We start from the raw sequence: 12,500 nt of genomic DNA on the forward strand, positions 1-12,500 counted from the left end.
AAGAGATTTCTTTCCCTCCAGAGGAGAAGGATAGCCAAGTGTTATTCTAATCTGTGCCCAAGTATCTGTAAAAATAATTAATATTCAGCCAATATCTGTACACCGCAGATGGATGCTTTGGATGCTGCACAGATGGACTGTGTGTGGGTGAGGAGGACACGTGTGGTATTTATTCAGACGTGCGTGCTCGCTGACTGCAGAGGCTGCTGAAGTACACCTGGATATTTAGAGGTGACATTTTCAAAGCTACAAATGGAATGTGAACTTATACATCTTTGAAGTGAGGCGGTCATTTCAACAAACAATGCGACGGAAAACTTTTGAAGGTCAACAGTCTTTTTCGAGGATGGAAGTGGAACAGTTGTATTCGAAATGAAAACTATAAAAGCTTATGTACCTGTAAAAGTGAGAACGCATTGTAGAGGCTAAGGGTGAGATGGCATTTTAAACGCTGAGTCACTGATGATGGTGTGTGTGTGTGTGTGCGCGCACGCACCCATGTGTGTATGTGTGTGTGCGTGCGCTGGAGACAGAGAGACAGTAAATCAGTATCCGTATCCGACCATCAATCAGTATCCGACCACCAACGAGACAGCATTGGGAGGATTTTCAAAGTGAGATATGAGCAAGACAGATTACCAAGGCCGTGCCTCCTTTTTTTTGACACAACACCTTCAGCATTGCTACTAGTCAGGTCAAGAGCAATGCAAGCACTTTCTGAGTCGCCGAAAAATCGGGAGCTCCTCCCACTTTGTCAAGACGCTAACAAACAAAGGGAGGCGGGCCAACCATGGCGTTTGGGAAATGTTAATTGTTATGCTCTTCGTCAGACCAAGTCTCGAAGAGATTGGAAAGTTGATAATAATCAAACTTCAGACAGATCCTTTCAAAAGACAAGCAAAAGCGTGACGTCAGACTGCTGACCCTGTTATGAAACCGAGTAAGAGCTGGACAGATCACAGAAGGAGACCATTTTTATAGTGCGAATGACACAGATTTAAAAAAGAAAAAAAACAGTCAAAGTTACAATACAGAGAGAATTTTCAAAGGTGGAAATGACGTGGCAACAGTCAAGCATCTGCTCTGTTGAACTCAGGGTTGGGGTTGGGCAGAAGAGGAAAACCCCTGTGATCGGTGGCAGGTGTGTGTGTAGGTGTGAGCGTGTGTACTGTATGTGAATGTCTTTGTGTATGTGTATACTATAGTACTGTACATGAAATAGGTGCATGGTCTATATGGGTATAGTAGGTAGGGGTGGGTATTGGCAAAGGGTTCACGATTCGATGCGCATCACGATACACATGCCACGATGCGATTCTATCACGATGCATTGCGATTCATGTACTACTGTGATGCATTGCGATATTTACTTCAGTAAATGTGTAAAATACAGCTTATTTGTCAGTTGCTGTGTAGCTTACTTAAGTCAGATCATTCTATTTATATCTATCATCTGGGAGAGAGCTTACATCACAACAGAAATATTACCTATTCTCTACTGAACAAAATAACCCGTGGCAAATCGAATTTTGTTGTTATCAAATAATCAATTGTCATGAATCCATGCAGTATATTGAGAAAATAAGTATCACGATACCTTGTCATGAATCCATGCATTGTATCGTGAGAGTAAGTATCGCGATGCATCGATATGACGATTATTTTGCACACCCCTAATAGTAGGCGGTGTGTGTTCCCACAGGTGAAACAGTGGGTGTGTTTGTATGTGGAGTATGTGTATGTGCATGTATACAGGTATAATGTGTGTGTGTGTGTGTGTGTGTGTGTGTGTGTGTGTGTGTGTGTGTGTGTGTGTGTGTGTGTGTGTGTGTGTGTGTGTGTGTGTGTGTGTGTGTGTGTCAGTGTTGACATCCGAAACGTTAAAATTTTATAAATTTGAATAGGTGTTAAAGAAACATTTTTTTGTGGATTTAAACCAAAATAGGTGTGTTCATAAATATGGGCACCCCAAAGAAGGTATACCATTAGTATGACGTAGAGCTCACCTTTGCTGATCTAATGACCTGTGGATACTTGCTATACAAGAAGTTCCAACTGCCTGGTGCTACTGATAAGTTGCCAATTATTCTATCCAGAACCCCTCTAATTCAGTCAGGTTACTCAAGTCAAGTCAAGTCAAGTAGGTTTTATTGTCAATTTCTTTACATGCACTGGTCATACAAAGAATTTGAAATTACATTTCTTGCTTTCCCATACAGACATAGACTAATCTAGGTAAGGACATAGACAGTATAGACATAGACAGTACTTATACATGGACTTAAGACAGTATGGACATAGACAGTGCTCATACAGACATTTAAAGTGCAAGACTGGACAACAGAAGACTTGTAGAGGACATACATTAAGAGGTATTGTTGTGCTTTTGTGCTTTTCCTAAAAAAAAGTCCTTTATAGCGTTCTGACATGGTAATAGTAGCATTTTGAAGAAAAATAAATATTAAAAAGGTCTGTCAAGTACACCAGCAGCAGTGTGTGTGTGTGTGTGTGTGTGTGTGTGTGTGTGTGTGTATGTGTGTGTATGTGTTTAGTGCAGGTAGAAGGTGCGGTGTGCGTCTGTGTGTGTGTTCGTGTGTCTGTGTGTGTGTGTGTGTGTGTGTGTGTGTGTGTGTGTGTGTGTCAGTGTGTGTCAGTGTGTGTATGTTTGGGTTTAGTGCAGAAAGTGCAGTGTGCTTGTGTGTGTGTGTGTGTGTGTGTGTGTGTGTATGTGTGTGTATGTGTGTGTATGTGTTGGGTGTGTGTGTGTGTGTGTGTGTGTGTGTGTGTGTGTGTGTGTGTGTGTGTGTGTGTGCATGTTTTGAGTTAGTGCAGGTTGAAAGTTCAGTCACAAGTATAGTAGTGCAGGTGGAATGTTCAGTCGCAGATATGGTGGTGGGGGATGGGGGGGGGGGTTGTCAGTGGCCTTGCTGGCTAGAGGCTGACAGTGGAGGGAGAGTGGGTTGAGTGTTCAGCATCTTGATCGCTTGGTGCATTGTGCTGCTCGCCAGCCTGGTGGTACGGGAACGGAGGCGCCTATACCTCTTTCCAGAGGGCAGGAGGCTGAACAGTTTGTGTGCAGGGTGGCTTGTGTCTTTGATGATCATCAGTGCTTTCCGGGTGAGGCGTGTGGTGTAAATGTCCTGCAGGGAGGGGAGTGGTACTCCAATGATCTTCTTCGCTGTGTTCACAACACGCTGGAGTGTCTTCCTGTTTTTCTCCGTGCAGCTTCCTCCCCACACTGTGATGCAGTTGGACACGACGCTCTCTATGGTTCCTCTGTAGAATGTTGTCATGATGGAGGGTGTAGCACTTGCCTTCTTTAGTTTGCGCAGGAAGTAGAGACGCTGATGGGCCTTCTTCGCCAGTGATGTAGTGTTGGTGGTCCAAGAGAGGTCGTCGCTGATGTGCACTCCAAGGAACTTGGTGCTGCTCACTCTCTCCACAGCATCGCCGTCGATGGTCAGTGGTGGCAGTTGTTTTTGGACCCTTTGGAAGTTGACAACAATCTCCTTGGTCTTGTTGACATTCAGCAGGAGGTTGTTGTCTTTGCACTATCTGGCCAGCAGGTCTACTTCTTCTCTGTAGTGAGTCTCATCGCCCTTGGTGATGAGGCCCACCAGTGTTGTATCATCCGCAAACTTCACTAGATGGTTAGTGCTGTGGGTCGTTGTGCAGTCGTGTGTTAGCAGCGTGAACAGCAGGGGGCTGAGAACACAACCTTGCGGAGCCCCCGTGCTCAGGGTCAGGGTGCTTGAGGTGTTGTTCCCTACCCGTACTGCTTGTGGTCTTTGCATCAGGAAGTCCAGCAGCCAGTTGCAGAGGGAGGTGCTGAAACCTAGTTTGTCCAGTTTTCTGATGAGTTGTTGTGGTATTATGGTATTGAATGCTGAACTGAAGTCAATGAACAGCATTCTCACATATGAGTCTTTATTGTCCAAGTGGGTGAGGGCTGGATGGAGGGCAGAGCAAATTGCATCCTCCGTGGATCGCTTGGCTCGGTATGCGAACTGGTAGGGGTCTAGGGTGGGGGGTAGGGTGGCTTTGATGTGTGACAGGACTAGCCGTTCGAAGCACTTCATGATTATGGGCGTCAGTGCTACAGGACGGTAGTCATTGAAGCATGATGGTGATGATTTCTTCGGCACAGGTATGATGGTAGCAGCTTTGACTCATCTGTCTTCTTTAGACATCCAGGTTCAAATAAATTCATTCTTTCTCAAGATTGGTATGACCATTTCAAGACATTGTATTTGTTCTTTTGCATTAACACACTGTTGAATTTTGATCCGAGCAGTGCAAACACTGTCCTGCTGGAAAGTCCAAACTCTGCTCAGCTTTAATTTTGTGACTGACACTTGAGCATTCTATTGAAAAAAATATGCCATTTGAAAAGAATTAGTGAGTCCCTCAACTGACATAAGTTTTACAGTTTGTATGCGAGCCATGCAGACCTATAGCAGGGTGTGCTTCAGGCCAGAGGTCATATAATTTATGTGTGCATTTTTTTTGCCATGTCCACCTCCCATTGTTAAGGTCAAATAACTCTAGCTCAGTCTCATCTGACCTTACTATGATTTCGCAAAATGCTTTTAGCTTGTCCAGATAAGCTTTCTGCACAAGTTAAACGACTTTCTGATGGATACATGCATCACCCATCCAATGAGCTTTTGCCTTGAGAAAAGAATTCACGGAAGGACCCATGTCCAAGACCGCACTATCAGCAGCTATGGTCTTGTAGTTCTATGGAGGTGTTCTGTAGTGTGTCTGTTGCCATTCTTACCATCCTTTACCCATGCCTTTAACTATTTTTCAACAAACTACATTTTCCTTTCACGAGGACCATTCCTGAAGCTTCGCATGCTTTCCACTCAAATGGATTTCCATTTCTGGCTGTGGAGAAACATTCCAAGACCAAGACTTCCAGATTACTTTGTGTACCTTTCTCGTTAGTCATAGTAGAGATGCACCGGATCCGGTTCCGGTTCCGGTTCCGGATCCGGCAGGATAATAGGGTTTTTCACAGGATCCGGGTCCGGCAGGATCTTAAGCAGTGGATCCGGTATCCGGCATGTTACCTAAAAATCAGGGTCTGGTGCATCTCTAGCCTAGGCTTTTCAGTCAGTCTTTCACAACCCCAATCACTGCATGGAGTGAAAGCCCTTTGGAAGCGGCCGTTGCAGGCAGTGTGGCAATAAGCCAAAGAGTCTAAAAAATAGTTTGAGCCAACGTAATAAAAAGGGCCCACGTGTGCGAGTAGACTATATGTTTTAACCCTTTTGTAGGATCCGGTATCCGGTTCCGGATCCGGCAGGATCTTAAGCAGTGGATCCGGTATCCGGCAGGATCCTAAAAATCAGGATCCGGTGCATCTCTAATTCATAGTAATGAATTAATTTAGTTTGAAGTCGGCAAAGAGTTGTTCAGAGCCCACTATACCGCCACTTTCCAAAACAGAACTTAGGACAAACCTAGTCTGCTATTATGTATGATAACTAACATTTTAATGACCAATCACATCTTGGTCTTGGTGACTGAAGGGATTCTAAGGTCATTAAAACCAGTTGGTGCTGCAAAGGTGAGCTCTACTTCATATTAATGGTATACCTTCTTTGGGGTGCCCATATTTATGCACACGCCTATTTTTGTTTAAAGCCACATAAAATTGTTTCTGTAACACCTATTAAAATTCCTCCACTGCTGAAACGTTTCTCTTTCCCTTCAGTTTAACATATGTTAAAATTAAGTTGCTACTTTAAAAGCTCAACGAGAAATAAACCGATGTAATGATTTTCCAAAAGGGTGCCCAAATATTTATCATGGCACTGTATTGTGTGTGTGTGTGTGTGTGTGTGTGTGTGTGTGTGTGTGTGTGTGTGTGTGTGTGTGTGTGTGTGTGTGTGTGTGTGTGTGTGTGTGTGTGTGTGTCTTACTCTTGACGTCCCAGAGGATGTCCTGCTCTGGCGGTGCAGCGTAGAGGATGAAGAGGCGTACGGTGTCGATGCCGTACTGCTCCACTACCTCCTGGGGGTCCAGGCCGTTGTGCTTGGACTTGCTCATCTTCTCCCAGCTCACCTGCACCGCACCGCCGCAACCAGCCAGCACCGGCTCCGCACCTGAGGAGAGGAGGGGGTGGAGAGGATGCGGAGCGGACAGATTAACATGGGGAACATGAAGAGGAGAGGAGTATTACTACAACACCTAAACCCTATTTTATGACAACTATTGTTGAAACACAGGCAATGCTTGCAGGGTAGGCAGGTTAGCAAGTGGAAAACATGTTAGAATGTATAAATTCATGTGCAGGGCATCTGAGTCACAAAATACCTTGGTTGCTGTCCTGGCCAGCCTGAAATGTAGCTCTGTGAGACTTTTCTCAAACATGTGGAATCACTGGCGAGCATGCTTGTATGTGGGACAATGACTTGAGAATTATGATATATCTGTGTTTTTATATTTTTGTTCCCCCTTCTTTTTCTTTGTATGTTGTTCTGGGTTTTTGTTTGTTTTTCTGTTTTTTAAGATATGTAATGGGTTGTGATGCTTTGTGTTTTTAATGTGATATGGATCCCCCTGGGTCTGAAATAAAGAATGAATTGAATTGAATTGTATAATGTAATAAACTGAGAGAATGTAATACATTTGAACATCATTTTATGTGAATTGATACTTCCCAATCTGGATATGGGAAGAAAGGAAAATATAGTTGGTGTTAACGAGGGGTGAAGAGGAGACACAAAGGCATTGTTACAGCACAGATTATGTAGTAACCTTACCAAACGTACAATATTTTCACTCTATGCTTGATCCAATTAACTACTAACAAAATAGCTTGATGAGACCTTGAAAATAGGGTAGGGTGAGAGGAGAGCAGACGTCAGAGAGTGTTTTCTTTTCAACGTTTTTTTGTGCATGTGTCGGGCTGTGTGGTCACACAAAGACCGGCACGCAATGGGTAGGAGACTATTCGTCATTTAATTCAGGCCAACGCTGTGTTTGGAGGTTTCCTTTCTATGAACTAAACCAACTTTCCACTTTGCCGCTCTTCCTCATCTCATACGCCCACAGAACACTTCTCCTCTTCCTCCGTCAGTGTTTACTCTGTTGCCAGGCAACTAAAAAGCCAAATCATGAGGCACAAACCCAAGAGAGACTGCTTGTAGAGGCTAACTGACCCTCTGTGTGTTTGTGTGTGTGTGTGTGTGTCTCCATCTGTGTGTGTGTGTGTGTGTGTGTGTGTGTGTGTGTGTGTGTGTGTGTGATGTGTGTGTGTGTGTGTGTGTGTGTGTGTGTGTGTGTGTGTGTGTGTGTGTGTGTGTGTGTGTGTGTGTGTGTGTGTGTGTGGTGTGTGTGGTGTGTGTGGTGTCTTTGTGCTCATGTGGGAATGTGTATGCCTGTCTGAGCCAAATACCACTGCCTCCCCTAATTATTTTAGAATTACATTAATCACTCGGAAATGCCGTGAGACAAAATTAAATGTCCGCACACGGCGAGAGATGAATTAGGTGAGTGTGGGCGTACCGTGAGAGCCAGCAGGATGCCATGGCTGAGGCGGCATGGCACGGGGCACCAGGGTTGCCAGATGAGGCTGATGATTTCCAGCCCAAAAAATGCTCAAAACCCGCCTAGGAGCACAAAATCCCGCCCAATTGTATTGATTTCAATGGCAAAAATTGGGCGGGTTTTTCTGATAAAAGCCATTTTTTCCCGCACACGGCCATCCTAAGCAGCCCAATTGGGAGGGAACCAGAACAATCTGGCAACACTGCCGGGCACACTGGCACAGGGCACATGGGTATGAGGAGGAGAAGAAGGAGGGGGAGGGGGAGGGGGGGGCACTGGCTTCTGGCTGTCTTATTTTTAACTATGTAATTTTCAGTCATTTATCTTAGGTTTAACCTGGATCATCAGGCCGCTCGTGAACATACACCATATCATGTTAACCCGTTTAAGCCTGATGCTGCGAATACGCTGCATTGACCTAGGCATTCAGCGAGTGTTTTTTTGCAGGTGCCTTAGGCTTAAATGGGTAAAAGGGCAGCACTGAAATATATTTCCTGTGCCTGCTGTGTGTACTGTACAAGGAATGGTAGGAATTTATTTAATTTAATGTAAATGTCAAACTGCAATAGATTTTCTCATTTTAATGTTTGATCAGCAATTATTCTCATACTGATGATGACTACAGTCTATATGCCATGAAACCTGAAACAGTCACTGAAAGTTAATCACACACAGTCCCTTCGGATTTTTGTGCGGCCACTTTCAATGTCTGCACACAAGAAAATTAAGAATGTTTGTGATTCACATTTTCAGCACTGTCTGGACCAGAAGGGATCTCAGTTTGAGAAGAGGAATTAGAAAAAACAAACAATAAAATGGTGTCTGTATGTTCTATTACACTTTCAAAGTCATATGATTTCTTTTTTTTTTTAAATACAATGATATTATGAGAGTCAAAAACAAAACCAAAAAGGACCTTGTATGGTTTAAATTAATGGTTGAATGTTTGAGCTGATGACGTCACAAGAGAGAGAGAGAGAAAGAGAAGTGCACCTGGACCAACTGCCAGTTTTTCAAATTTGAATTTGAATTTTAGAAGTCTGATGTGAGAATCCTCCCCTAGACGGTACATACACACCAACGGCACGGACATCCACAGTACGTCCACAGAACGTGTCCGTTATCAGTTCGAAACGGTTAGAATGCATGAAAACAAATCATGCCTTGCACACAGGAACGCGGTGTAAGCGCGGCGCATGTCCGTCCCAAACGGACATGTCCGCTTTGCTCCTTGAAAATAGAACTCAAGTCTATTTTCCTGCGCGGACGTCCGCGTTCAATGCGCGGCTCCCATTGAAAATGAATGGCTGCTGCCCGCGGATAGAACGTGGACGTTAACTGTGCAGTGTGAAAGCCAGCCCGCGAACCTCTCTGACTCGCACTGCTCACGGAGACGTTAAGGAAACGTGCCGTCTGTGTGTGCATGTACCGGGACTTGTCTGCATTATCAACTGCCATAGAACCAATAGGCGTATCTGTCCACTGAGCCATTTGTAATATTTGTTTTCCAACAATGGACACAATAACAGACAAGCATACATTTTTTTCGCATTTTCTGCGAGAATGCAGTCTAGTTTTATTTGTAACACCCCTCGACCCTCCACCCCCATAGGCCTCGCCATTATGCCTCAGTAACACAGACTAGTATTTCCAGTAAGTATTTTGATGCAGGCACTTGCATGACATGCCTTTAAGGTTTCACATGACACATGGTATTCAAAATAACTATTCTAAATGATAAAATCAAATCAAAGTCTGACAATTCCATGTTCCATGTTCATGCTCCATCTGTAATATCCAGGTTATGGGGAAAGCATCAAGCACACAGGCACGGGGGAACAGGCCAGGCAGGGGGTGGAGGAGGAGCAATAGCAGAATAAACTCAAGGACACAAATAAAGACAGAGGGTGCTGTAATTGGCCCCTTCGGCCGTGTGTGGATGTACAGTGTGTGACAAATGGGTTGACCTCATTTAGTCTGAACTTACTGCCTTACAAATACACAGACACAGACACAGACAAAGACACAGACACAGACACAGACACAGACACAGACACACACACACACACACACACAAACACACACACACACACACACACACACACACAGACACAGACACAGACACAGACACAGACACACACACAGCCTTACCGTTGAAGTCGAGCTGGTCTCTGCGGAGGTATTGGCCAGTCTCAGCGGAGCGGTAGGTTTGGCCTTTAATCAACCCCTGCACCAGCAGCTTTCGAAAGGGCTCCCTTTACACACACACACACACACACACACACACACACACACACACACACACACACACACACACACACACACACACACACACACACACACACACACACACACACACACACACACACACACACACACACACACACCTCACACACACACACACACACACACACACACACACACACACACACACACACACACACTTAAAAATGTAACTCACACACATCACCTGGGCATAGAAAATATACCCAATTTGTTATGGGAATAAAAATGTGTGTGTGTGTGTGCGTGCGTGCGTGCGTGCGTGCGTGCGTGCGTGTGTACCTGTGAGACACAAAGCCCTGGTCCCTGCAGAAGTGACTGAGGAACCTGGCATAGTAGAGGTGCATGACAGCGTGTTCCTTCCCCCCGATATACACGTCCACTGGTAACCAGTGATCAGCTAATGACCGCTCAAATGGCCTGGGGGCAGAGAGAGAGGGAGAGAGAGAGAGCGAGAGCGAGAGCGAGAGCGAGAGAGAGAGAGAGAGAGAGAGAGAGAGCGAGAGAGCGAGAGAGAGAGAGAGAGAGAGAGAGAGAGAGCGAGAGAGCGAGAGAGTGAGAGAGATGGTGCGAGAAGGGACAGGCAGGTAAAAAGAGAGGAAAAGAACAAATCAGAAACTAGAAACTGACCTGAAATCGAAGGCAATGCATATATAACCAAGGTTCCATGAGATCCAAATGACCATTCAGAACGAAATAGAACCATAACCAAAGCCTGAGAATGTCATTATTTAGCACACAAATTGGAGCCACAGGCAATTCTTATGATGATGATCACCTGGAAAAGCCCAGGGGAAAAGGAAGAAATAACACTCCTACTAGGGTTCACCTCAACCCTGAAAAAACCACACCAGCTCCTCTTCCCTCTCCCTCCACAAGTGAAGAGCAGTAATCATGGCGCCCACCAGGTGGCGCCCCATCACAGAGGCCTTAGCGTCACCCGCATCACTGTCACTCAGCACAGATGCACCGAGGCGCTTAAACTGTGCATGATGACATTAACAATGCCCAGGGGCAATACTGTACCCCTCATAACATTTTTCTCTGCGCCCTGCTGGCTAATGCTGCTGATGTTGTTACGGCTAAGTGAGACAGAAAGCCTCCTCTCCCTCCGGCAGCTCCAGAGAGACTGTGCACAGGAGGGTGCGGGCAGGAGAGAGGGAGGGAGCGGAGGCTGCCATCCTGCTGCAAGGCATGGAGGGGTTGAGGGCACGCACAGGTCATGGGGCGAGGATGAGTGGAAGGCAAGGATGCCAGACTTTGAAGATGAAATTTGGAGTGCGGTTCCACTGAATTTTCCTTGGAAACCTGGAGAAACTCATATTTCTATTGAATCAATAAATCAATACGATTGTCTTGGCGAGAAAGTGTTTTACCGAAGACCATAGAAATTGACAGCCGTCCCTAGACACAACAGACTGCCTCGTTAGCCTAGGGTGGTGGGCATACCGGTAGTAGCATAGTAGGAGGGTGGGGACCAGATCTGGCTCAGATGTGTCAAACCCAAACTGTTTATTTAATCACTAAATAACCAATATGTGATGAACAAAACAAAGTAACTTGAATCCTACAATAGTACATTAAATGGTGAGTAAGTGCCCACTGTGTAGGTTTGTCTGAGAGTAAGCAGCTGCCTACCACTGAACTTGTCAGGAGCCTGCTGTGCAGTGGAGGGAGAACAGACAGCCCAATCAGAGCGTGATTACAGATCAATCTGTCCAATCAGGCCCCATGTTCCTCACACTCGGGCACACACACACACACACGCACAGAGGCTTGTAGGCAGGCAGGCACGCACACGCAGGCACGCACACAGGCACACTCAGTCAACTGCTCCACAGAGTGGAGTCATTCAGTGAATAAACACACTCAGATATGGGCAAAAATGCAAGAACACATGCACACACAATGAGAATGAAGTAACCAACATGAAGCACACATGATGTAGGCATAAGCAACAAGGCGTCAAACAATGTAATGCAATTTTTTTCTGGAAATCTGCAGATGAAATGAAAAAAGTGAATTTCCAACAACGAGGAAAATTGCAAGAAAGAGAGACAAAAATGAGCGCATTAAACATGTAAGGGTCAGGGACGTTTCAGCCGTAGGACACGTCAGGGCGGCACAGCGACAGCCAGTGCCACTATTGTATGGGTTTTTTGTTTGTCTATTTATTTTCAGTGGACTATCTAAGAAGCATATTCATAGCACATCAACCACCAATCGCTAATTAAAGGGACACTGTGTGAGATTTTTAGTTGTTTATATCCATAATTCATGCTGCCCATTGACTAATGTTACCTTTTTCATGAAAGCTTACCACCACCATCAAATTCTAAGCATTCATTATGACTGGAAAAATTGCACTTTTCATACATGAAAAGGGGGATCTTCTCCATGGTCCGCCATTTAGAATTTCCAAAAATGGCAATTTTTAGCTGCAAAAATGACTCTACTTGGACCATACTAGAAAGTATTTGTTTATTACTTAGTAAACTTTCATGTAATATCTCATTTGGCGATATGCAGCCCAGTTTCAATGAGCAGCTTAGTTGCAGTACCTTTTTTGACCATTTCCTGCACCAGTGTCCCTTTAATTTATGGCCATTAGATGCCGTTGCGCCACCTGACGTCTGAGCCTCTAAAAACCCTGTCTT

The 12,500-nt window shown here is 45.0% G+C and overlaps 1 protein-coding gene across 1 annotated transcript in view; it reads right to left on the reverse strand.

Annotated features, from left to right (window-relative positions):
* The window catches only part of lars2 (leucyl-tRNA synthetase 2, mitochondrial), a 108,118-nt gene that overhangs the window by 23,165 nt on the left and 72,453 nt on the right, over nucleotides 1–12,500 (reverse strand). Inside the window, exons 14-16 of the mRNA XM_063198146.1 lie at nucleotides 10,126–10,263; nucleotides 9,712–9,815; nucleotides 5,931–6,113 (exon numbers count right to left, since the gene is read on the reverse strand). Coding sequence (XP_063054216.1) covers nucleotides 5,931–6,113; nucleotides 9,712–9,815; nucleotides 10,126–10,263 — 425 coding nt within the window. The remainder of the gene's footprint in view (nucleotides 1–5,930; nucleotides 6,114–9,711; nucleotides 9,816–10,125; nucleotides 10,264–12,500) is intronic.

Source organism: Engraulis encrasicolus, chromosome 5 (assembly GCF_034702125.1).
Source record: "Engraulis encrasicolus isolate BLACKSEA-1 chromosome 5, IST_EnEncr_1.0, whole genome shotgun sequence".
Classification (NCBI taxonomy): domain Eukaryota; kingdom Metazoa; phylum Chordata; class Actinopteri; order Clupeiformes; family Engraulidae; genus Engraulis; species Engraulis encrasicolus.